General features: G+C 36.7%; 1 protein-coding gene across 1 annotated transcript in view; it reads right to left on the reverse strand.

Annotated features, from left to right (window-relative positions):
• Positions 1-27,901, reverse strand: part of LOC126470164 (intermembrane lipid transfer protein VPS13A-like) — a 762,201-nt gene that overhangs the window by 274,550 nt on the left and 459,750 nt on the right. Inside the window, exons 35-37 of the mRNA XM_050097791.1 lie at positions 21,089-21,320; positions 20,909-21,008; positions 20,681-20,829 (exon numbers count right to left, since the gene is read on the reverse strand). Of these exons, the coding sequence (XP_049953748.1) occupies positions 20,681-20,829; positions 20,909-21,008; positions 21,089-21,320 (481 nt within the window). The remainder of the gene's footprint in view (positions 1-20,680; positions 20,830-20,908; positions 21,009-21,088; positions 21,321-27,901) is intronic.

Genomic DNA, 27,901 nt, shown 5'->3' on the forward strand with positions numbered 1-27,901 from the left:
AATGCCACACCACACCACACTGTCACTTTACTAGAATGTAAAGGGCACTCATGGACGTCATTAGGATTTGTGTTTGCCCAGCAATGGTAGTTCTGTTTATTCACATAACCTGTGCCTCATCTGACATTCACAACTAGTTTAGAAATTCATTGTCATTGTTTATTTTTGTTATCATTTGTCGACAGAATCCTAATCATAACCAGTAATTGTTGTCCTTCAATTGTTGCACCATCTGTAGTTTGTAAGGATGAAACTTTAAATCAAGATAAAGAATTCTGCGAACCCTCTCCCAGGACATTCCATCCACTGCTGCTTGCTTACAAGTTGAATGCTGTGGTCTCCGTAAGACAAGACTCACATACAACATCAATGTTCACTGGAGAACACACACTTCTTGGTTGTCCTGTTGGTTTCTTCTTGAGGGCAGACCCAGTCTCTTCAAAGTTATTAATTCAACATTTTATCAAACGTTTCGATGGAATGTCATCATGACGTCCTAAATTATAAAAGTGTCTGAACTCCATCTGTGCTGCTACCAAACTATCATTGCTCAGTCACAAGTAGACAAAGCGGAAATGCCATGTGCCATCCTTCTTTCTCACAAGGACCACAGAAGAGGGCTAAGGACGCCTTGAACATTTAATGATGTCATTTTGCAGCATCTTCTTCACTTCCTCACACATTCTCCACTGTCCAGCTGGATAATTGGTGGATGATCCCCAGTGTTCATACAGCACTTTACCATAGGCTGCTTGGCCTGTCTTTTCTCTACTCCAGACTAGAAAGCATCTAAAAATAGATGCCAAATGGCTGTTGTTCCTCAGTCAAGCCAGATAATATTAGATGTTTAACAGTATCTTTCACCCTTGCACTGTCTGTAGTGGTAGTGGAGAATGATTCTTCATCAATGACACTAAGCTGCCCTTGCTGAAATGGTTTGGCTCTCCCTATGCACATGCCTTTAGGGTTGAGCTGTGGCTACTTGTGACAATTGATGCAAATAGTGATCTCAAGTTCTCATTAGGCACCAAAAATGCTCAAGATAATCATTGGCATGTAGATTTCTTTTGTAAGCCTGAGTAGCTTTTTTGCAACTGACAAAAGCTTCACAGTTGAACTGAGCATCTTAACTGACTACTGGAACTCGTTTCATTAATGATGGTGAGATAACAATATCTTCAATGCCTAACAACCACTAAGAGCTAATTTTGTTATGGGTGTTTGTTGGAATGGTTTTGCCAATTTGGAGCTCTGCTCCTCCACTGTCTAGGACTGGTTGTGGCACATGCAAGAAGTTCCATCTAAGAATAACATTATGACTACCTTCTGACAAAATGTCAAATTCCCAGGGCTATGCTCTATCATTGATGGTTATTCTTGTAAAAAGTGTTCCTATTGGCTCGACATAACTGCCATTGCTGATGTCAATGAGATTTACTTGCAATTTACTGGATGTTTTCCCATGAGGTATTTGCAGCTGTGGCAGACTCACTTCTATAGATGGTTATCTTGCTTAGCTTTCCTGTGTTTGGTGCTAGGTGAGAAACTGGTATCTGAGTAAGGTGAGAGTGAATGGCTGCAGCATGATGTGGAGCCATCTCATCCAGAGTATGGTGGAGGGCTTCAATCCAAAGGTTAGCTATCAGTGTGACATCCCTTGCCAAAAGAGCTTGGTAAATGCCTTCTGTGACTCGTTACATCAGGTATGAGACTTACTCAGGTTCTGTCACATTATGATTTACAATGTGGCACAGAGCCAATATCATCCCACCTGTTGTATTTGGTGGTTTGTGGAATTCTTTCAGCCATTTCACTGCATCCTGATCAGCATCTCTAGAAAAACTGATGGGTGCTTGATGTGCAGCTGGCTTACTGTTGTTTTGGAATCCATCTTTCTCCTGCATGTATGGACCTTAGGAATGATGTACTGTTTATATGCTGGCTCCTGACCATATAGGTGATAGCTTCTATGTTGCCTAGAGCCACTGTGATGTAGATTTTTTGAAGTAGTCAGCATCACCATCAAACTCTGTCATGTGTAAGCCATAATCAAGTCCAAATCCAAAGTCAGGGTCATCAGTGGAGTTCAACACTTAGTACTGAAAGAATGTTTATTACTGACCATCACACAGCCAGAAGAGAACTGACCTCCTGGATTGAGAGTGCAGCTATTTAAACAAACATTGGATATTCCGGAATATATGAATATTACAAACATAACACATTTCAAGAACTTTCCAGAATTGATAAGTTTTAAACAATGAATAATTACTGCTGGACATGTTTGAACTAGTGGCCCACAGCACACCAGATAGCAACGCTAGCCTCCAAGTCAAACTTCATGGACCACAGCTCACAGCAACATTTCTACATTTGAATCTAAGGATATCCAATCCTGAACCATACATATATAACAAGAAAGATGATTAAGGAATTAAAACAATATGAGTACACATCGGAACATACAGGCAACTTACTTTCTATACATGATGCCATGGTAGCCTGGTTAGTGTGACAAAAGTTGTAATCCTAATAATAAAATAAAATGGGTATCATCGTTCATACATCAGTTACAGAATTGGATGCTCATTTTCTACATGTAAATGGCTGGTTTTATATATTTTCCACTGAAAAGATAGAGTATTAATAATTCCACCTACAGATGATGAAACAGTTAAACATTTGAAAGTTATACATCCAGTATCAATTATTTTGTGAATTCAGCAACATATTTAACATTTCGCGAAGAACAAAACTTTATGAGTGAGAATATGTAAGTAATGGTTATCAGGACTTAATTTTGTAGGCAAATGTTTTATCTGAAGACAAGACAGTTACCACAGTGTTTTATTTTATAAACATCCAACACTCCCATGAAAACTGAACGCTTGTAGAGTAGGTTCAAAGGGAATGAAATGAGTAGACTAAAAGGAAACTGAAGCACACTACAATAATCTTACAGCACACTTATTTACTGATGGTATTTGTTGCTAAGAACCCATTTCCATTTGAGAGAAACAGAGATGTTTACAAATGGAATACTAGATGGAAATTTGTTCTGGACTACCCCCATGTGAAATTTGCTGTAACTCTTAAAAGAATGAAATATGAAGTTGTAGAACTCTTTGATAATATACTCATGGAAATAGTATATCTGGCAGAGAGAGAGGAGCTTTTCATAACAGTTTTTCTGTTCTAGCAATCACATATTGAATGTAAACATCAAAGCAAAGCACAGCTGCTCTGACCTCAAATGGGCCAATTGAGACTGACTGAATGCCATGTCATACTCAGCCAATGGCATCATCAGGATGTGCTATGGAGGGGCATGGGGTCAGCACAACATTCTGCTAGCCATTGTCAACTTCCAAGTCCTTGAAGCCACTATTTCCCACTCAATTAACTGCTCAATTTGCATCATAATGCTGAGTGGATGCTGTTCCAGTCCTTACACCATGGAAAAATCTCTGGCAGTACCAAGAATCTAAGTCCGGTCCTCCACATGGCAGCCATTAATGCTGACCACTTAGCCACGGGGATCAATGAATGTATATAAGCAGTCAGTAAACCCTGTAAATAGCCAGCATGCAGACTTATTTCAATATTTGTTTTAAGAAGTTTGAAGTACTTTTGTGCAGTCGATATATCTGGTGGTATAATATTTATCAAGAATATAATCCATTGCATAACATACAATGTATTGTGTGAGTGACGTAATTTAAGAACAGAGCAAAATACTACCATAGTTTGCATTAAATGTTCATGTAACTGCAACAGGCAAATGCTTCAGTTCAATTTCCAGAAGTGAACAACAACTAACTCTGATGCTTCACTTATGTGCAATATTTCAACAATAGGCTTGGTTCTGCCACAGTGGGCTGCACATATGTTCCAAATGTTCAGAGGATGCTTGATCAGGAGTTAGCAGTTTGGAACAATCGGCAGTTGTTTTCTCATGATGCCAACATAAGTTTTCTTACCATTTGAACATTTAATAAATTAATAAAGGACCCTGGGCACTAACTAACAAAGAAAATTGTCAAGAATTAGCCAAATATATCTCACAACTTCTAAATTACTCACAACCAAGTATGAGATTTCCCACATGAATGAAACTTCACCACCACCAACTCAAGAATAAACTTGGAGTCACAATAAAAAGCTCAGAAATAATAAGTCATTGGGCAAAGATGGAATTGTAGCTGAACTACTGAAGAATCTTGTCCCAATTCCTTAAAAGAGATCACTCAAATCAACAATGAAATTCGGCAGACAGAAAAAATTCCAGAGGATTGTAAATATGCACTAATTCATCCATTCCATAAAAATGGTGAAAGATCAGATGTAAAAAAACTACAGAGGCATTTCACTTACAAAATTTTGTCTGCATGTGTTCTAAAGAGAGCACAAGAACAGTTAGCACATACAATTTCAGATTATCAAGCAGGCTTTTGACCTAATAGATCAAGCCTGGAATAAATCTTTAATCTTAAAACTATTTTTAAAATTAAAGCAATCAGGTCAAAATCAATAGTCTACATCTTTGTTGATTTTAAAAAAGCATATGATTCTATAGACAGACAATCTCTATGCAGTATTCGAGAAGAACGTGGACTAGGCATCAAAACTTGAAAACTGAACAAAAAGGTCATGTCAGAAACCAAATCGAAAATTAAATTCATAGAAGAAATTTTGGAATCATTCTCAATTAAAACAAGAGTAAGATATGGAGATGGACACTCGCCACTATTATTTAACATAGTTTTAGACAAAGTAATGAAAGAATGGGAAATGGAATTAAGAAAACAAAACTTTTGGAAGCCAATTGAACTAGGAAGAGGTCAAGGAAAATTGAACATTCCATACTTAGCATTTGCAGATGACTTGGCAATTCTAACCAACAGTGAAGAAACAGCAGTAAAACAAATTGAGACCCTCAAAGAATGTACAGAGAAGGTTGGCCTGCAAATCTCCATTGAGAAGACTGAATTCGTGTGTTTCATGTAAGATATTCTGAAATTTAAAACAAATGATGGTGAAATCAACACAGTCAAACACACTATGTACCTTGGCAAAATTACTGAACCAACATGAATTGAAGAAATAGCACAAAAATCAGATTTCAGAAAAACAAGGAACTGTCTGGATTTTTTTCAAATTTGAATAATAAAAAATGCCTGTCAAAAGGCTCTAAAATCAGACACTAGAACACAGTAATCAAATCAGCTGTCACATATACAAGTGAAACACTCTCATTGAATCAAAAACAAGATTTACAAGAAAGTAAGAAAGCAGAGAGGTAGATTATTAGAAAAATTCTGGGACCACGATACACACAAGATGGATACAGACTGCAAACCATTGACACAACAGAAAACATCAAACATCGAAACTGACATCAGAAAGAGACGAGTGAAGTTCTATGGACATCTAGACAGATTTGTTGGAAACAGACTAACTAAACATATGTTGAACTCTGTGACATCTCTTAAAGTATCAGTACCTTGGACAACTGAAGCTAAGAAGGATTTGACAAAAGTAAAAATAGACATAACAAACACATCAGACATGGATACATTCAGAAGCAAAATTGATAAGTGGAAGTTTATTCTAGAGATGGAACCACGACCATAACAACCAAAGTGGACTGAAGGAGGAAAGAAGGCCATCTCAGAGAAAATGAAGAAATATTGGGAAAAATAAGAAGAACCCTAAGAAAGATTGAAAATCACCTCCTGATCAATCTCCAATGGGGACATTCACTAATAATAATAACAGAACCTATAGCTAGTTGTGGTCAGGTAGAGATCCAATGAGAAAGCCTGTAATTGAGGAAAAAGTTGCTACAGCAGTGACTGACCGAGAGACACAAATTTTGAACAATTTCCTGGAGCTGTTATAGAATGAGTGTGGTGGGAACTGTGCATGGGTTTCAGTATGTGATGCTGGGAGTTTGAATAGCAGACGTAGTAGTGATTAAGTTGTCCAACAAGTGATACTTTGTGGTCCAGAGAAATCTACAGTTCATATGTATGGATGAAATGAGGCTCTGAAGGGATTTATAGTGTTCAGACTAAGATCTATTGAAATAGAGTGTCCTGATAAATAATCACCTGGGGAAGCCTGTGGTTACAAAGATTAGACTTTTCAAATGTAATTAAATACAATAACTGGTTTTGTTTCAGAACAAATTAAAATATTTCATGTGATATGGCAGTTTGATTTTCATATCTTCTGTCTTTTTCACAGTTACATTCATCACTTTCAACACTGTTTTGTGAGACATAATACATGGATAAGTGGAGAGAACAAACTGTGTTTTACCTTCCAATCTAGTGGCTGGATCTGTATGATGTTTGGAGTACCAATCAAAGTGCTACAAAACATACATTATGGGAACAGGAGTTGTAGCCATTTATCCTCATGTTACAGATCAAAACAAGTTTGGCAACACCACTGAGAAACAATTTAACAAGTATAGAACAGCAAAATCTTGATGTGAAGTCCCTATTAATATTTATTTCATCAATAGTGGGATAACTGCAACAAGTAGTTAATTCAGGAATGTTGTATTCGCTTGGATCACACAGTCGGTAACTTCTGATACTGCTTATGTTACCACATGTAGGAAACCAACATTCAATTGTAGTTAACTATATTACATCTATCTATCTATTTATCCCTAGCAGCATATTCCCATAAAGAAATTTTTCATTGATAAATGTAGTTTTTCATCAAAATTGATACACCCAGTAGTGGAATATGAGCAATTTACTAGTTGTATAGTCATACTCCACTTAAAAAATGTTCTACAGAAAAACTGACAGAAAAAATACATGTCTTGTGCTACAAAACTGGATACTTATAAAACGTGTTCAGTTACTGTTGTTTGCCTTCACAGGAGGACTCTTTTGTGATCGTAATATTCGCTTTCATTCTTTCCACTGTGTTAAAGTGTTCTCTAAGTTGCTTTCTGTGAAGCTGACAGGAGTTCTGTTCTGCCATTTGTCATTCCAGCAGAGGGCAAAAATGTATGTAGCAAACTGCTCATGCACTGTCATTAAATTTATTGAAACATGTCACAACATAAGGATAGAGTCCAAGTAATATGTTACTCCAAATAGTTACTGAGTAATGTGAGGAGTCTTGTTTCGTTTGTGCAGGATATGAAGGCTCACACTATATTGAATCCTCAGAGTCAAATATTACATGCAGTTATTTAATCTTAAGCATTTGTGTTTTGTCCCATGCCAAACTTGCGAATGAAATTTTATAATAGTGCCAGAGGACTCAGTATTCCATATATGGAAAAAATATTATGTTCATGTTATCAAAGAAACAATGAGCCAAGATATTTTAAAACTGCTGGACATTCAGCCTGATATGATATGTTTGTAAATTATGATAATTATAAATACAGAAAGAGTCTAAAGAAAAATTGTTTTGGTACTGAATGGAGAACTGTTCAGTTTCATAAGAGGTGTGTGTATCAGTGAAGAAACTCTGGCCTTTTATTCAATAACAGAAAAAAGAATAAATTAAATCCAAGACATCTACATCACATTTGCAGATCTAGAGAAAGCACTTGATAGTGTAACATGGAAAAAGCTTTTTAAACCATTCTAAGAGTTTCCAAAACTTACAGAGATTTATAAGTAATCAGCAATGTCTACAAAAATGAAGTGTGACTAATGAAAATTGTAAACCAAAATAAAAAACTAATTTGCTAAGAAAGATGTAAGGGGAGCACACATCCTGATTGGAGCGATGAAATCATCAGAAGCAGACTGGCGCAGAAAAAGAAAGATTTCTTCAACAGGAATATCTGATATTGATGTGGAATTGAGAACTTTTTCCCTGAGTTTATATAGTTCAAGCACAGTAGTATAAGGAAGTATGAATTATGGGTGAGCAGGAGAATATGCATAGGAATGTATTGGAACAGAGTGATATTAAAAACTGTATGGGCACTTGAAGCATAAAATAAGAAGTAGTAGCAAAAAAATTACACAGAGATGAGAAAAAATTTCAATCAAAAACTATTATTAGAAGAAGGGATGTGTGAATGGGATATCAGATAAAGAATTAAATAATATTTGACTTGGTGCTGTAGATTCTTCAGAAAACTGATGGTTTTTCAACAAACTGTGGAAAACTTATACCAAAACCTGAGCCAACTCAGTTTTAAGTTAAAGCAAAATCATGTCAAAGCAATAATTATACTTTCTGCTTCAAAAAACATCGGATAACTGCAATAATTCCTTGGTAAAGTGAACTATTACAGTGCATTTACTCTGAACTCAGTTCATATTTACAATTTGCTAAACCAGTTAAAAAGAAAAGGTGTGAACTATGTTGGGTCAAATGTTTGTCAAGAAGCATTTTCAACTTGAAATGCCCCTCTACAATCCACCCCATGCTCTGCTTCATCCAACCCCAGTAAACATTTAATGTTAGTGATGGAGGCATCCCAATATGGGATTACAGCCATGATCTCCAATAGAAATAATGATAGTTCAGAACAACACTTTTCTTTCGCATCTCAGACATTAATTTAGACCCAAAGAGACTATTCAAAAATTGAGAAGGACAACTCGACTGTAATTTACAGAGTTCAAAAATTTAGTCTTCTTATATGGAACAAAGTTCCATTTGATTGCAGACCATAAGTCACATCCTTGCACATGGTTACCTGATAAAACTTTGGATTGGCTACAAAGATGGGAAGATGGACACAACAGCCATGCAGTTTCCAATACTACATACATAATCACATCACAGCACAACATTTGAATGCCGACAAACTTTCCTCTCTTCCACAGGTCCAGACATTAAATTTTATTCACAAAAAACATTGTATTTCCAACTACATCATATTTTAGAAAACACAATGGACAACTTTACACTTACAGCAAAGGAAGTCACTGTCACCACAACCAGAGAACCTACCCTAAGCTGAGTCCTCTGTCACATTCAATGAGAGTGACCAGACTGAGTACCAGTGGATGCCCTTTAGCACTGAGCACCTTTCATTAAATATGCCAGCAGCTCAACATAATACAGAGAGTCCTGTGATGATCACAGAGTCTTTAGAATGTACAGTGATAATTTCAGAAGCACTTCATCTGCCTGTCCAGAAATTGCCACACCAAGGACATTGGGGTATATTATATAGAAGGAAACATGAAGAAGGCTAGGTATGGATGCAATATCTGCTGAAAACAGCAGTCATTACCATCAGTGCAGTTCTGTCATGGACAATATTGCGGAAGATGTGGAAAGAGTCCACAAAGAATTTGTTGGGCCTTTCCTGAACTCGAAGTTGCCCATAGTGGTAGATGCCTAATTAAACTTCCCCTTGGCTGTTAGAATGACATCAATCACAAGAGCAGCAACCATCAAAGCACTTGTCACCATCTTTACAACGGGGGAAGAAGGAACTGAGGAAAAGTTGTTTCCTCCAGCAATGAACTGCAATTTATTTGTGCCAAATTTAAGTAATTCTGTCACAGGTATGACATCAGACATCCCACTACTACTCCTTTTCACCCAGCTTCAAATGCTATAGCTGAGTAGTTAATGACGATCTTCAAGACATAGATGCAGAAGGTGCTCCAAACTACTCTGTCAGACAGTTTCCTAACAAGTTCGTGGTCACATACAGATCAACTCCCATGAAAGGCACAGTCCAGTGGAGATCCTATATGGCAGCGACTACAGGTTGTTGCTGGAGCTCTTGCACCTATCACCTCCAGTTGTATCACCAGGGTGACATTTGTACCACTCAGAGCTAAGTGAGAGCCCTCAAATTAATATGTAGGTCCAGTTGGATGCCAGACAAAATAGTACATTGTCAACAATGGCAGATGTTCCTCACTGTGCCCCAAAATCTTAGGACCAGTTGAAGCCATAGTATCTGAAGGTTGTCTCGTCACTGTCTCTGTCACTGCTATGAGACCATAGCTGGTCCAGTATAACATCATCACCTCCACAGCAGAAGTACATCTGCCCATGATTCAATTCACCACAGTCCTGATAAATTTCACAGTCTCTATCCAAGCTAATGGAAAGATAGGCCCCCTCCCCCCGCCCCCCTCTCTCTCTGTGCAAGCCTCTACTGGATCCTACATCAACCTCCACAGTGCTAAACATGGATTTATTGCCATCAATTGGAATGCCAAAGGATCTTCTGGCAGGGACTTCCACAGCTACTTCCCTCAACACTCTGCCAAGTTCTGTACCACACATTGAGACCCACAGAACTTGTGTTAAAGGGGGGGGGGGGGGGGAGGAGGAATATTGAAGCCCTTCTGCATATTAATAAAATAATAAAATGATGGGACAAATTTACTTGGCACATCTAGTGACAACATTGAGGATAGCACAGGTGGTTATCTCCAAAGGCTATAGACAACTGTGCCAGGCATGGATATGGTGGGCCACACCTATGGCAGAAACTCTAACTTAAGAAGGCCATCACTGCCTAGCCATGTCAGTGCTGTATTTACCTTGGCTGCAACTCATCTTATAGTTTACCCTATGCATTGTTATATGCTTTCGGACGTCATATTTCTACTGGATTGCTCTATGGATTGGTTGTGATACTCTGATGTTTGACCTGATGTTTGATCTTTGGCTTTTGAGGTAGTTTTGTGTATATGTATTTGCTCTCTTGGAGCTTGTGATTATTTGCTGTAATAATGTACAATTTTTATGAAACACTAAAATTTACACTCATTTGACTGTGAAAATTTACAACATTTCTTCTTCTTTTCATCAGTTTTGAGTTATGGTATTTGAAATTGGGGAACTGATGTTTATTTGTTTATGTGATATAAAAGTTATTTATAAATGAAATTTTCAGGATAAAGAAACTAAAGGTTTTACATAATTCAGTTGCAAATACAAATCTTTATTTCTTTTAAATGAAAAGCTTAAGGTTTAGAAATGATATTATGAATTGTGGTTTATCCATATTATGACATACATTTTCAAATCTGGTGGTTTGTTTACAGTAAATATAGGCAATGAATCAAATATTTCTTTTCTTACATAGTTATTATCTTGTTTATTTGTATCCTTAGATAAACTGAAAAATAAGTGATATTATTGGCATTTTTATAGGTGTTTCACCAAGATTAACTTATAAAGACTAAACAGTGTAAGGAGTAAAGATAGTAATTCACTGTACATCTGAGGTATTGAGTGACCAACAGCACTCCAATAAGACAGAAAATGTTACAGATGATGTCCTTCTTCGACCAGCACTATAGCTTGACTAATTGCGACGCTGGTACGATTTCATCAAACAGGGCAATGTAACTACACAGTAGTGTGTGTGTGTGTGTGTGTGTGTGTGTCTGTGTGTGTGTGTGTGTGTGTGTGTGTGTGTGTACATGCATGTTCTGTGCTAATTAGCTCTGAGAAAAAGATATTGTCTGAAAGCTTAGCAATATTCTGTTTATGTGCCTATCGAACAGTCAATGCCTCAATTATATGGTGAGTTATCACCTTTACCCTTTCCAATATTTGTATTCCACCACGGACTCTCCATTACCATATTCATATAGTTTAGATATTCGTGGCAAGACTAAGTCACCCGCAAATGTCATCTAGATGTAAGCACTGAATCACAAACAAATACCTTTTTTGCAGGTGGTACTAACATCTTCCTTACAGGGAAGAACCCAAGACATCTACATGCGAAGATAAATAAAGCTTCAGAGCAGCTAAATGGCTAGTTTGATGAAAACAAAAACTTCTGGATAAACACCTCTGCAACAATAAACTCCAGTGGAATTACATCATCAAAGGAAACAAAATTTTTAAGCATATGGCTCCAACATAATTTTAAATAGCAGACACATATAATCAAAACAAATGAGACACTGAAGAAAGTATGCTACAGCTTATATTTACATGCACACAAAGATAGGTTCCATGCTGTTCCAATTGAAAGAATAGCAATTCTGCACCACATTACTTATGATCTCTTTGATATATTAATCCTTGGTTATGAACAGTCTTTGACTTTTTTTCCTTCTTTTTATACAGTTTGGTTGTAAATATATTGTTGTTATGAATGTCAGATATTGTGTTCTTTATTTTTCTTCAGTGGATAAATCAGTTAAACTTAAATGCTTCTTGCTTGCAACCATGTTCTGCAAATGGTTTTCTCAACAGGTAATGGGTCCATAGATGGAAAGCAAATAGTTGGAAGTTAAAATGTAACTACTGTGCAAGCAGTTTTATATTTCTGGTTTATGATTTTGGAATGACAAAATGTCAGAAGAAAACGAAAGCCATTTTTTGATGGAAGCAATTTTGGAAATGGAAATTTCAAAGTAGAGATATGTTTGACAAATTATATCTGTTGGATCTCACTCGACATGAAAACACAAAAGAGTGAAGCTATTAGAAAATGATGTAGAAATGAAAGTGCTCAGAAAGATAAAAAAACTCAAGAATCTCACGAAGCATGATAAAAAGTGGAGGTCAAGAATAAGAGAATGAATTGGTGAAAAGTGTCAGTCAAGAATAATAGAATGGACTGTGGACAGCCATTTGGAATTCATGAAAGACTGTAACAGTGCATTTTGAATGTGGAAAAACATGTGCAACACATGTGAAAGCAAAACCATCACTAGACAGTTAATTCTATATAAACAGCAACAGCAATTGAAGTTCGGTCCAACAAAAAGTACTTTGACTGAGTATTTCTTAGAATTCAACAAGTTGATATGTGATTTCTGATTGATTGGTGTGACAGTAAAAGAAACTGATGTTGTGTGATCTTCTGTTGACAGTGCCACTAGAATACGATACCATTGTAACTGCATTAGAGACATTACCCTCAGAAAATCTGGAGTCCAGCTTAGTGAAATATATGCTCATAGATCATGAAATTAAGCATGCAGATAATAAGAAGAAACCTGCAGTAGACTGTACGTTTTTCAGTCATGGCAAAAGTCAATTGAAAAACAAATTTGCAAATGTAATTCAAGAAGAGAAAAATGGTTTAGTTTTAAATATTATAGCAGCGATGAACTTAGACACAAATGAACTGACAGCAATAAAAGAAACAAAAAATAATAAAACTCCTTGCAAACTTAGTAACTTGTGAATCTTACGAAGTTTCTGTTAGTTTTGTACTAGTGTTTTTAATGAATTGGTTCCATGGTATTAAGACCCTGGTGTGAGTGAACACTTTGTGAACAATTTGAAAGATGTTGATTATGTGGAAATGCCTGAAAGACCAGTAGCGATAAACACTGCAAAATCTGGATCTGTTTTCACGGCAATCCAGCTCAGGGAAGTTAATGTTGCCAGCTATATCAACAGGAAGATAGTTCCAATTACAATCAAAAATATTTTATTTGTTTCTGGACTGACTCACAATTTGATATCATGGCACAGACTGGAAACAAATAATTTCAAAGTCATATTTGAGAATGGAAGAACAACTGTTCATAAAGAAAAGAGTGTTCTTGACATGACAATAGAAAATGAGGCAAAACATACACTATAAAATTCTCCAGAAACTCCTGCAAGGTGTTTCTTACAAAAACACTGCAAATCTGGCATCTAAGGTTAGAAAAATTGAATTACACTGATATAAAGGTCCTTCCGACATATGTGGGAGGAATGAACATTAAAGATCTGAAGACACCAGATCATGCAACATCTGCATGGAAGCCAAGCAAACAAGACTTCCACCTAGTCAGCAGAGGAGAAGAACAAAATGTCTACTGGAACTAGTACACAGTGAGGTAATGGGTCTTGTTACTCCCACAGTCTACAATGGAAAAAGGTACAGCATTGCATTTATAGATAACTATACCCATTTTACAGCTGTATATGTGATGCAAAATAAATCTGAAGTACCGGCACATGTTAAACAATATGAAGCAATGGCAACAGCTCATTTGAATTTGAGGATTAGAAGATTCTGCTGTGATTATAGAGATGAATATCTGCCAAGTGAGACTAAAAACTTCTGTAACGGGAATGGTGCATTAAAATGAGTTTCTTCTACTCTGTGGTATGGTGAAATGCCAAGGTTGCAGAAACTGGAAGTAAACACTTCCAGTTGTGCAGCATTTTTATAACTCCCTGCAGAAGTGATTGCTGAAAAGTATGATCCCAGAATGAAGAAGTGCATCATGGCTCGATATTGTGTTAATGGATATCAGCTATGGTGTCCAAAAGACAGCTGAATCATTCTTGGAAGATATGTCAGGTTTGATGAAAATCGTTGATGAAATTATCATCGATAAAGGAAATGTCAATGGCTGCAGAAATGACTCAATATCAAGCAAAAATCAAGCTGAATGTGTTAAAGCTCCTGAAATCTGCAGAAGTGCCACAGAAAGAAAGCACCCTGTGTGGATGGAAGACTATGCTGCATTAGCATTAAATGTAGAAATGTACATTGAGGATATTCTGGAGACTTTCAGTGACATTTACAACAGATCAGATAAAGAAGAATGGCTTTACGCTGTTGCAGAAGAGGTGAGAGTAATAGACAAAAACAAGACTGGATAGTATGTGAATTATCTGGAAACAGGAAGGCTATTGACACTAAATGGATTGGTAAAGTGAAATGTGATGAAGCAGGTAACATTAGTACTTCTAAAGCTAGACTAGCTACTTGAGATTGTTCTAAAAGAAGGGCATTTGTCTATACTAACATGTATGCTCCGATAGCAAAGTTGAAAACTCTGAAAACTTTCCTCACTCTTATGAATCATGAAAAATTGATTGCACATCAGATGTATGTAAAAAGTTCTTTTTTCATGGAAATTTAGATGAAGAAATCTATGTAAAGATACCTGCAGAATTTAATGTAGAACCAGATACTGTATATAAGATAAACAAAGCAATTTATGGTTTAAAGCAGGCTTCAAGTTCTTGGAATTCAATTTTTGATAAGTCTGTTAAAGATTCAGTCTTTGTTCAAAGCAGTGCTAAAGGATGTCTGCATACTTACAGAACTGAAACACTAAGGTTTATGTTTTGTTGCATGTAAATTTCATTATCATTTTAGGTAATGATAAGATGAAAACTGAAGAAATCAAACTAGTTTTAAGAAGTAAATTTAAAAAGAGAAGATTTGGGTGATTTTTAACAGTTCTTGGAAATTAAGATTGATAACACAGAGACTCGAATAATTTTGAGCCAGAAAGATTATTTGGAAAGTCTGTTGAAGACATTTGGTATGAATGAATGGAAGCCCATCAACACAGCTATGAGACAAAATTACAGAGAAGTAGAGAATGATCTAAGACTGCATGTAACAGTACCATACTGAGAATTAACAGGATGTTTGCCTTATGTAACTCGAATTATGTTGTTAATTATTTCAGCCATCATCTAAGTGATCCAATGAAATCATGTTAGGAAGTTTTAAAGAGAATACTGCATTACATAAAAGGCACATGAGATTATGAGATGCATTATAAAACAATGAAACTTCATACTAGCTTATGCTGATGCTGATTGGGCCGATTGTTCAGGCAGAAAATCAGTTAGCTACCATTTTCACAAAATCCTTGTACAAACAAAACTTTGAAAAATTGTCACAAGGATTAGGAATATATGAAGTTATAGATTAGCAATATATAGAATTGAGGCAGAGTGAAGGAATAGTAATTCTATATCACACACCTTATGACTGATTTGATATATAATTGGTTATGAAGCACCTTCGATTTCTTCCTCCTTTCTTGTACAGTATCATCATAAATACATTGGTGTTATCCATGTCAGATATTGTGTTCTTTATCTTTCCTCAGTGAATAAATCAGTTCAAGTTAAATGTTTCCTCCTTGCAACAAGTCTGAAAACATTTGTTGTGTAGGATTTGCTGTAAAGATAGAAAGATAGTGGAACAGGAGAAGATTGCTGCCCTTCAGGTGGAACTAGATAAAGTGAAACAAGATCTAGGAAGGTTAAGGGAGGCAGAAGGGAAAAGAGAGGTGGGAAGTGACAAAAGGTTATACAAGAAATAGGTGTAGGACATTCTCAGACAGTGTGGTTGTGAATGAGGAAAACAGGTTTGATCTGTTGTCACAGCTGGAAACTGATGAGCCACAAATAGATGAAGGGGTAGACAGGACACAACAAACTTTCAAAAAGTGTTTGAAAAGTAAGAAGTCAGAAAAAGCTGCAAAGAAAAAGAAAGTTTTGATGTTAGGTAGTTCATATAGTAGAGGTGTTGGCCAATTGTTGCAGGGAACTAGGGCGAGGTCACAAGTTTTTTGAACCTAGTGCCAGTCTGGGTCAGGTGATAGAGGATGTAGTTTCAGTTTGCAAAGAGTTCAAAAAGGAAGTCACTGTGGTAATAGTGGGTCGGGTGGGTAACAGCATAGATAGGAACCCTAATTATTCAATTGAGAGTGACCTGGTAAAGATAGCTTCAGCAACGAGACATACTGGTGCTGGGCTTGTGTCTGTTTTGAGGTGTCATGACTGGCCTCATTTAAAATCTTCTGTTAGGAGAGTTAATCTAGAGGTGGAACAGCTGCTTGGATCAGATATGGGGTCTCATATCAGTGTGGTTCCAGTTGACTCTATCAGCATGTGGGACTATACAAGGCACATCCTTCACCTCAACAGGAAAGGGAAGGGAAAACTGTCTGGGCTAATAGCAAATCACTTAAGGAGGGGTACTGTCACAAGTGGTAAAGTTCCAGTGGTTACAAGTGATAAATCAGCAGTTTTTTTTTTTTTTTTTAGGGTAGAGAGGGCAGAAACAAAAGACGTTCGGAAGCAGGCTGAAAATGACATTCACATTGATAAAACAGGCAGCCAGAAAGCAAATTTTAATGTTACACAATTCATGCAGACAGCCTCTGATTGAAACTAGAGAAACTCAAAAATTGGCAGGAAAATTAGGTTCATCCAGTTGTAATTCAGCCAGTGCACAAAATCAGTTATCGTTATTGCATCAGAATATCTACGGACTAAGGGGTCAGCTTAATGAGTTGCTTATTTGTGTTAAAGAATTACAGTTGGACAAACCAGTTGATTTAATCTGCCTCTCTGAACATTGTGTGACCACTGGTATAGACATGTTAAATGTTACAGGATTCAAGTTAGCTTCTTACTTCAGTAGAGAAAATATGGAGAAAGGAGGCATTGCCACATTTGTCAGAAACTGTTTCAATTTCAAGAATATTGATATTAGTAAATTTTGCTCAGAGCAGCACTTAGAAGCTCATGCAACAGAAGTAGTATTTCACGATAAGTCCTTTATAATAGTAGATATATACAAATCAGCTTTAGTAAATTTTAACCTCTTCATAAAAAATCTGGAAGCTCTGCTGTCCCCTCTCTTGGTAACAAACAAGGAAATGGTGTTTGCTGGTGACTTCAATGTGGATTTATTGAATAGCTCTGTTAGTGAACAATTATTGCAGTCAGTAACACTATAATTCAATTTAGTTCCTACTGTCAACTTTGCTACTAGGATATGTAAATGCTCTGAGACTGCTATTGATAATATCCTTGTAGACAAATCTAAGGAAAAAGGTCATATCACAAAAGCAATAGTAAATGGGCTATCTGATCATGACATGCAGCATCTTGCATTAAATGTTGAAACTTGTCAGGATAAAAAACCTGTTAAATCTGACTACAGGAGGTGTAATAAATAAGTCAAAAATTGAGAAATTCAGGAAATTGCTGAAAGACATGAAGTGGATAGCTGTTTACAATACTTCTGACTCAAATGGAAAATACAAAGCATTCATTAATAAAGTTAGTTCCACTTTTGAAAATTGTTTTCCCCTAAAGGTAACTCAAATCAGATAGAAGCCCAAAAGTAAACTGTGGATTACACAAGGAATAAAGATATCATGTGGGACAAAAAGGAGACTGAATCTACTATCTAGTAACAGCTCTGATGTTACAATTTTAATGCAGTACAATGAATACAGCAAAATATTAAAGCAAGTAATCCATAAATTGAAGCAGCTTTATTACGAGAAAAAGATAATTACATCATGCAACAAAATAAAAACTGTATGGGATATAGTGAAGACAGAGACAGGTGGGGCCAAAAAGGAAGAGGGACAGATAGCTCTAAAAATAAGTGAGACATTGTTAAGAAGTGCATGTAATGTTGCAAACCTCTTAAACAAGTACTTCATTTCTGTTGATGACAGCTTGGGGTTATTAGGTTTGGTGAACAGTGCAATAGAGTTTCTGAGGCCAGTCTTTAAAAATAACTTCAGTGAAATGGAAATGACACTCACTTCTCCCAGAGAAGTAGCATCCATCATAATATCCTTAAAATCTAAGTATTCTAGTGGGTCTGATAACATATCATCGAAGTTAAAGAGGGCTCATGCGAGTTGAGTTCATCTTAAGTTATTTGTGTAATAAATCTCCTATTAGTGAAACATTCCCAGACTGGCTAAAATATGCTGAAGTTGAGCCTCTTTACAAGAAGGGGGATAAAGAGATACCGTCAAACTATCAACCAATTTCATTTTTGCCGGGTTTCTCAAAAATATTCGAAAAAGTTGTGTTCAAGCATCTTCTTAACCATTTGACTGAAAATAATATGTTGTCCAAGTCACAGTTTGGATTTCTTAAGGGTTCTGATATAGAGAAAGCTATTTACACTTACAGTGAGAATGTGCTTCTGGCATTTTCTGTGACCTGTCAAATGCCTTTGATTGTGTGAACCACGGCATTCTCTTAAGTAAATTTGAATATTATGGTGTCACCGGCAATGCTGCAAATTGGTTTGAGTCTTATCTATCTAACAGGAAACAAAGGGTGTCATTGCAAAGTACCTGTGCAGTACGCAGTCAGTCTTCATCTGACTGGGAATTAATTACATGTGGTGTTCCCCAACGTTCCATCTTGGGTCCATTGCTTTTTCTTGTATACATTAATAACCTCTCATCTGTTAGATTGCCAGATGCTAAGTGTGTTTTGTTTGCAGATGATACAACATTGCAATAAATAGAAAGTCAAGTACAGATTTAGAAATAGCTGCTAACCAAATTTTCACTGATAGTAATGAGTGGTTTGAAGCTAATCCACTGTCATTAAACTTTGAGAATACCCACTATATGCAGTTCAGAACCTGTAAGAGATTTCCTTCCAGCATGAGTATAACATATGAAGACATGCAGATTGAAGAGGTTGACAGTGTTAAATTTCTGGGATTACAACTCGATAATAAATTCAAATGGGAAGGGCATACCACAGGACTGCTTAAGCACCTAAACAAGTCTGTATTTGCAGTGAGAATGATGTCAGATGTAGGAGATGTAAGTATAAAAAACTTGCATACTTTGTTTACTTTCAATCTGTTATGTCATATTGGATCATATTCTGGGGCAACTCATCAAACCGAGCAAAAGTTTTAGGGTGCAAAAGCATGTGATAAGAATCATTTCTGGTGTAAATTCATGAACATCATGTAGAAACCTGTTCACAGAAATTTGTATTCTAAACACTGCTTCTCAGTATATTTATTCTGTAATGAAAGTTGGTGCAAGTAATGCATCTCTATTTCCAACCAACAGCTCAATACATAGTATCAATACTAGGAATAAGAAAAATCTACATGAAGACCTAAAATCACTTATCTTAATCCAAAAAGGGGTCCAATGTTCAGGAACACACATTTTCAAATAACTGTCAGCAACCCTTAAAAATTTGGTATCAGATAAAGCACAATTTAAACAGAGTTTGTAAAACTTTTTGATAGGCAACTCCTTCTACTTTATAGATGAATATCTTAACAGAGACCATTATGCCAGCTTAAGTAAAAACATCTGTTAGATTTCAGTTTCGACAGCACTTGGTCACAACAGTCAAGATTAGGTACTTTGTGTATGATAAATTTATTAGTACTGCACAACAATGTTTCATTCTGACAGCGTATTAATTCTGTAAATATTAGCTGTTCCAGTTTACTGCATTGTGTTCAATTAATTCGACAATCTCCTGACAAATGATCATGGTAGTAAGTATTATATTCAAACGTTTTATTTTTTTATGTTATACTTTCTGACATGTTCCACATCCACGAGAATCATCTCTTTTTGGGTCTAGGGAAAGAAAACTGAATCGAATCAAATGAAATCAAATCAAATCTCAATGCAAATTGCATACTTTGCCCAATTCCACAGCATTATACAGTATGAGATTGTATTCTGGGGTAGTTCTAGTGCTAGCTCAGACATCTTCTTGAGAAAAAAAAAAAAAAAAAAAAAAAAAAAAAGGCTATGAGAGCAATGCACTATGCATGACAAACAGATTCCTGTAGGTGCCTCCCATTCTCCTGCAAGTTTATGCTAGAAACATGTAAATATGTGAGGAAAAATTTAAAAGAGATAGATAAAAACTTTAACATAAATGAACATGATACCAGACAGAATAATAAACTCCATGTCCAGTCAATAAGGACATCAGTCTTTAAAACCTCCACAACTAAAAAGTTAGTGCTATACAAATGTACAGTGGTTTGTCACATAAAATTAAAGTTATTTCCTAATTTTCACTGTTCTATAAATGTATAAAGTCATTCTTGTTAGGTCACTGTGTCTATTCAGTCACAGAACTATAGACCATGTAGAGTACAGCAAACTTGAAGCAACAACGTGCAAAACTGCTACTGCTCCTAATGGATTATCATAGCAACAAAAAAATTGAGTACCTTGTTTTTTGAGAAAGACTGCCCTTTCATCTCTTCCAATCACAGTCTCACTACAGCTGACTGTCATTTCAGAGGCCTCCTCTGTCTCAACAGAAGGCTCAGCTCCACTTGAATCTTCTGATTCACTTATCTCACCATCACTGCTGTCACTAAAGGTATAGCTATATTAGTATTTCCTTTCAAGCATTACAGGTAACTACACATCACTTCTGAACAAAAATATATTACCCTGTGAACAAATGGCCAATAGCACTGGCTAACTTTTCTAAAACACCATCCTCATTGTCAGAATCTGAATCCTCTGTATACCCCGTCAAGCCTCTGTGCTCTAAAATAATAATAAATTGCTCCAGTAAATTAAGAGAAAGAAGAGATCATATATGAGGTATTAACACAAGATTCATTTACCATTTACATTGTGTTGCATTATGTGTGAAGATTCCATGTGTGATGATTCAACATTACGTCTTCGAATGAAAGTCATTCCACATTCTGGTTCTCCCTCATCTGCTGAAGCTTCAGAGTCATTTTTCTTCTTCTCTGGTGCCTGCTGTTGTATTCTCTGTTTCACATCATTGACATCCATTCTGCTGCTGTGATCAAACTTACTAGATAATGGAAATGACTTTGCCTGAAACACCTAGAAACAAGAAATATTTCTGTAATTAAAATATACAGAAATTATTTCCTATATGCAATCAAAAATTACACTTGTCTTGTGAAAACTGCTTAAGATGGAATGAGTAGAACTATGAGTGCCTGAAACTGATTGCATGTAACATGACATGGATTATCACGTCTATCACACTCAGAGTATTTTATCCATTTGTTTGCTGACAAGGGAACCTCCCCATCGCACCCCCCTCAGATTTAGTTATAAGTTGGCACACTGGATAGGCCTTGAAAACCTGAACACAGATGAATCAAAAAAACAGGAAGAAGTTGTGTGCAACTATGAAAAAAAATAAGCAAAATATACAAAGTGAGTAGTCCATGTGCAAGATAGGCAACATCAAGGATAATGTGAGCTAAGGAGCGCCGTGGTCCCATGGTTAGCGTGAGCAGCTGCGGAACGAGAGATACTTTGTTCAAATTTTCCCTTGGGTGAAAAGTTTACTTCCTTTATTTTCGCAAAGTTATGATCTGTCCATTCGTTCATCGACATCTCTGTTCACTGTAATAAGTTTAGTGTCTGTGTTTTGCGACTGCACTGCAAAACCGTGCGATTAGTAGACGAAAGGACGTGCCTCTGCAATGGAAACCTTGTTATTGAAGTCGCGAGCTATATTTGCTCGATTCATGTTGCCCACGGAATACATCTCACGTATTTAATGCACTCTCGTCCGAAGTAGCGAACAGTCATCTGCCAGCCAGGGAGCCTCGTTAGCAGGAGTACACTCTCTTCCATGCGCTGTAGTCGACTGACGTCATGTGTTTCGATGTTTGTTTAGGTGTAGCGTCCCCATTCTATGGCGCAGATACCTCGCATCGGATGGACAGATAATAATTGTCTGAAAATAAAAATTTAAAATACTCGCTTGACGGAGATTTGAACCCAGAACCTCTCATTCCAGAGTTGCTCATGCTAACCATAGGACCACGGCGCTTCTAAGTGAACCTCATCCTTTGTTGTTACTTATCTTGCACATGGACTACTCAGTTTGTATATTTTGCTTATTTTTTTCATAGTTCCACACTTCTTCCTGTTTTCTCGATTGATCTGTGCTCAGTTTTTCAAAGCCTATCCACTGTGCCAACTTATAACTAAATCTGAGGGGGGTGCGATGGGGAGGTTCCCTTGTGAGTTATGTAAATCAAGGGGATCTATTGAAGCTGAATGCACAGAACTACACCTCTACATTTAAAATTCTGGTACGTTCCACAGCGAAGGTAATCATCTGAATCATGATGAAATGTTGGTTGTGAATACATAAAACTAAATTTGTACATAATAAGCCTCTGTATTTTTCATCTGAGAATGTAGGACCTGCATAGTCCATGGCCATAATATTAGACACACTGAATTTTTTGGCAATTCATTTATTTTTGAGATTTGGTTTCATAAACTGGCTCACCTAATCATGGTTTAATAGGTTGAATACTGTTAAAAAGCTATTGTCACATCAAAGGAGGTGTAATTAGATGAATGACAAACACTAACTTCACTTAGCAAAGGTTTATTCAGTGCTTGCACATAGAAGAGTGCAGAGCAAACTGCCTCAGGCCAGAATACATACAGTATATATACAGCTACAGAACATTCAAGTACATTGATTTTTGACATTTGTGGATACTTCTAGAATGTACTTGAACCAAATATATAAATTAAAATTGTACAGTCCATGTGAGTTTTGAACTCACAATCCTCCATGCAACAGTTTAGTATCATAACCACTACACCACAATGCTACTCATCTTCATCTGTGACACTATTATTGAATGAAATTAGCTTATTTGTTGTGCTACATAATTCTTGAGAGAGCTGAGGTTATTGATAAATGATTGGCAAATACAGTCTTGAGAACAGCAGCAGCAGATGTCTTTGAAGTGTGAGTTCATTATTAACATGTAGTATTATCAGTTTCCACATGTACTTACCTCTATAGCCTCTAATGATAAAGATTCTGACAAGTGAGTGATTTTAGATAGAACAAGACATGAAAACTATGGGTAAAGTAAATGATTTGATACCTCAAACACTGCAGAGTTAAAAGAATTCATTGACACCACCTTGTATTCAAATTAGAAGATTGCTTGAAGACTGGCCATATTAAAATCATCTGTAAGGTATGTAACGAAGGCAGCTGATTTTGTAAGGAATTAGTCCCTCAAAGGAAGAACAGATATGCCATAAGGCCAATATTTTCACCAAGGCTCCTTGAAAGAGATATGCCATGAGAATTGGTTTGCTTCTACAGAACAAATTAAAATGGAACCAGAACACAGTGGCATTACTGAATCTGAAAGAACTGTGCAATTCAAACTTTCTCATAAGGCTTTCAAGGCTTGTAGGCCTGTCTTCAAGACCAAACTAACTGCTGCTATGATGCCAGAACATCTTGCTTGGGCAAAAGAGCACAAGCATTGAAATCTAGACATTTGAAAACAAACAAGTATCATTAAATTTGGCAGTATTTGCTTTCATAGCAATAAATAAATATTCTCTGCTCAACCAGTTGTAACAAATTTTTTTGGCTTTTTCATTTTGTTTCAGGTTTGCTTTATTGATGAGTTCACATCTGAAATTTTGGTAAATAAATATCAGTTTGAACACTAGTGAAAAGTACAATCCCGCCTGTATTGTGCAGACCATGAAACATCCCACCCAAGTCATGATATGGTCTATCATCAATGGCAAAGGCCCTGGATGTGTGTACATGATTGAGGGAACAACACAGCAAGACCAGTACGAGGAGGTGTTAAGGAGGAGGCTACTACCTAAAATAAAAGAATGGTTTCCTAAATCAATATGTGTTTATGCAGGATAGAGCTCCATGCTACACAACATGATCAGTAAAAACCTTTTTGCAGTAAGAAAAGTTTCATTAGTTATCCAGGCCAGGAAATTTGCCTCACATGGACCCAACTGCAAATATTTGGGAGCTGGCAAAAGGTTCTGTGGCAAAGGAAACAATCACCACAAACATTTGTCTCATTGAAAAGATTATTCTAGTCTAGTGTCATCACCTATGGATGCAAGATACTGTACAGTCCTGTATTCACAGTATGCTGGGCCAAACTGAAGCATTAATAGCTGCTAAATGTTGCATGACAAAATATGAAGAAGTTAGGCCTAGTTCCACTTACTGTAAACTTAAAAAAACACTGATTAATATTAAAACTGTGTGGTTTGTCAGTTATTAATAACTAGTAGTGTTCAAAGAAATTAAATAAATCCATTTAGATTGATCATAATAATCTTTGCAGTATTTTGAACCTCTTAACCTTTTATTACGTTATAAATTCAAGGCGAGTGTAATAATGTGGCAAGTGACTATGTATTACACAGCTATAATTTATCTTCCTAACTATCACAGTCACATTTCAAATAGATGAAGATGTAGTGCCTTGTTGATTCCTGATATTTTCCTCTCATGTTTGATAACAGGTATACTGTTGGATGTGCACACAAGTTGATAATTCCATTTTACGCATAACACTCCTATTACTCTGCCTGGAGTCCATGCAGCAATTAGAGGTTAAATGACAGATTTCCATGTCTAGTATCAATGACAAGATCATTAGCTGAAATTGTGTGCCTACCATGGAATTGGCCCATTGAGTGGTCACTCAAAAATACACTCTTTATTGATTGTCTGCTGCTGTAATTATCACAATTAGTCCTGTTTTCTCATTATGGACCTTACATGACATGTCCTTTCCAAAGATGGATCCAAAAAATGGAAATGCCATGTGGCTAGGGCCCCCTGTTGGATAGACGGATCGCCTGTTGCAAGTCTTTCAAGTTGATGCCACTTCGGCAACTTGTGTGTTGATGGGGATGAAATGATTATGATAACGACAACATAACATCCAGCCCCTGAATGGAGAAAATATCTGACCCAACCAGAAATCAAACCCAGGCCCTTAGGTGTGACATTCCATCGCACTGACCACTCAGCTACCAGGGGTGGACATCCAAGAAATTAAATAATCTTTTAATGGATAATACCTTTCCTGTGATACTGCACAGTGAGTATTTCTGTGGTATCCTCATGCTGATAAAAGAAACCTGTGATTTTTGTAGCCTTTCCTATCCAATGAGATACAATAAATAAATAAATAAATAAATTTCACTCGAGGCAGCTGCACGAAGCACACAGCCATGCCGTACAGGAGGAGGAGATATACAAGAAGATCAAGAATGCCTGTCTACAAGACTGTAGACTGTTGTCTATGACACCTAATAATGTTGCTCAAGAAGAGTTACTGACTGGACCAATTACTTTTGTTGGAGCTAAGATTAATTTTTCTTGTGCAACCACAGAGGTTGTTACTGGTAACAGTTGGTTGACAATTGCTATTGTGAGAGGTAGTGACAAGCCTCTTGAAGGTTTGGAGGCCTATTATGATAGAGATATTGTTGCTTATTGTACGTTTTCTATTGGAGTTAAGGGTGATAGGAATTATGGTACAGCTGTTGTATTAACAGACAAACCATTTGCATTGTATACAAGAAACAGGAGACGTGTTAATGCTAATGAGAGAGTTAATATTTGGGTTAAGATTGATGGTGTACTAACAAAGTACATAAAAGTACAAGGAGATGTGACTGTATACTATCATCCTTAATAAAGAGAACCATCCTTATCTATCCCGTGAGATTTTTTTTTTAAATAAAAAAACTAATCAGCTACTGAAGCATCTTCTTCTACTGTGGGTTGCCCCTGGGGAGGTGGGTGGGTATTCATTCATGGCTGTGTGTGCCGCCATATTGGTGGGTGACCTTGAACGGGACTTAGCCACAGCACGTGGCGCCTGGCGGATCGCCCTATAGGATGGTAAAGATAGAAGAAAAATGAACAATAATCAGTTGTGTGTTGTCAGTACACTACATTTTTTACATTTCTAAAATCACACTGTGCTTTATGGGGGCACAAAATTTCTTGTTAGTAAGGGATGGAACTTCCAAGCAGTTGAGTTATTTCCAAGCAAGTAACTGTATAATACTGCCCCTTCCCATGTAATTGGCCATCTATAAGAATTGTCTCTGCCCATGTAATTGGCAAGTATAGATAATTGCAGCTCTGCCTCTGTATTGTTCTTATGGATGTGCAAATATAATAGTGACTTTCTTATCATGAGCTGGGTGTCCATATTCTGTATGTGACACAATGGATTGCTCAATAACAACTTTATTAATCATGGAAAATACTGTTTGGTACAATTTAATCAGTTGTCTTTTTGCTACACAAAACTAAAGTCTTGTCTATTTTGTGCTGTTGCAACTTTATGCACAGACAAAATGTACCACAATTGTTCTGGCATAACCTCAAGCACTGGAAGAAGATGAAGAATGGAAGATCAGAGAAGGTGGTGAGGAAACGTTAGCCAATAGTCCCTTGATAAGGATCGCGCAGCATCCGGAGTGAAATCTGCAAGAAGTGAATATAAGCGCTGCTCCTGCCAGTCTCAGCCACTCAGATCGGCTCCGTATATAGACACTATTGGGCAGAACTCGCAGATCAGTTATCCACAACTGTGTATCCACCTTACATGGACTTTGTCTATAGCGAAGATCATTTACTGTTTGCACATCACCTCTCGCTAGCAACATTTGCTGTAATTAAAGTTAAGTATTGTCAATCTGTTTCATAGAAATAAGACAACTAATGTTATTTGTTTGAACTAGTGTATAGCATTCCAAGAATGCAGCATCCTTTAGGCACCCTACAAGCGATGAGTGGGTAACACCCAACAACAGTAGCACAAAGGAAACTTCTGGATATAGTCAAGGAAGAATACTTTCCTTTTCCTACAACAATCCTTAGCAAAATCACAGGCAATGTGAGCATAAAAGCTTGAATTCAGGATCAGCAATGTGTTTTCCAGAAACCAAACTCTTAAATATGAGCTGTAAAGGGAATGTAACAACAAATTTCTCTCACTTGAATCATTTGCATTGCTGACAGTTCCAAATTACGTAACCTTTGAAACCATTTCAATAGAATAAATACATATATTTCTTTCCCTTCTGAATTATACACACAGTCATCACCATTTCTTAATGAACATCTAGTACAACAAAATATTTTTGCAGCATTCATTCACAGAGAACAAAACACACACACACACACACACACACACACACACACACACACACACACACACACACACAAACACATGCTTTATGCAATTAATTCCTCCTATGATGGGAGAGGAAATACCACTGACAGGGCTATAAGAAGAATTGGTTTGGAAAGTAATTCAGTTTATACTGTCCTGCATGTTACTGAATAATCAACATGGAATTCCTTTTTAGTTGATCAGATGATGTTCAAGGACTGTTTCTTGCATGTGGGGTTAAGGAATGTGAAATCTGTTTCTGGACAATATTTGAAGAGACAGTTTGGTCTACTCAAGAATCACCTTCTGTCTAACCTGCAGTCTCACTGTAAAGGTAGACACACTGTTTGTTAATGCAGTCATAGTGATCACAATTGGCAAGACAGACAATGGATGACAGATGACAAAGTGGAGCTATTGTTGGTGATTGAAAGG

Source organism: Schistocerca serialis, chromosome 3, assembly GCF_023864345.2.
Source record: "Schistocerca serialis cubense isolate TAMUIC-IGC-003099 chromosome 3, iqSchSeri2.2, whole genome shotgun sequence".
In the NCBI taxonomy this organism is placed as follows: domain Eukaryota; kingdom Metazoa; phylum Arthropoda; class Insecta; order Orthoptera; family Acrididae; genus Schistocerca; species Schistocerca serialis.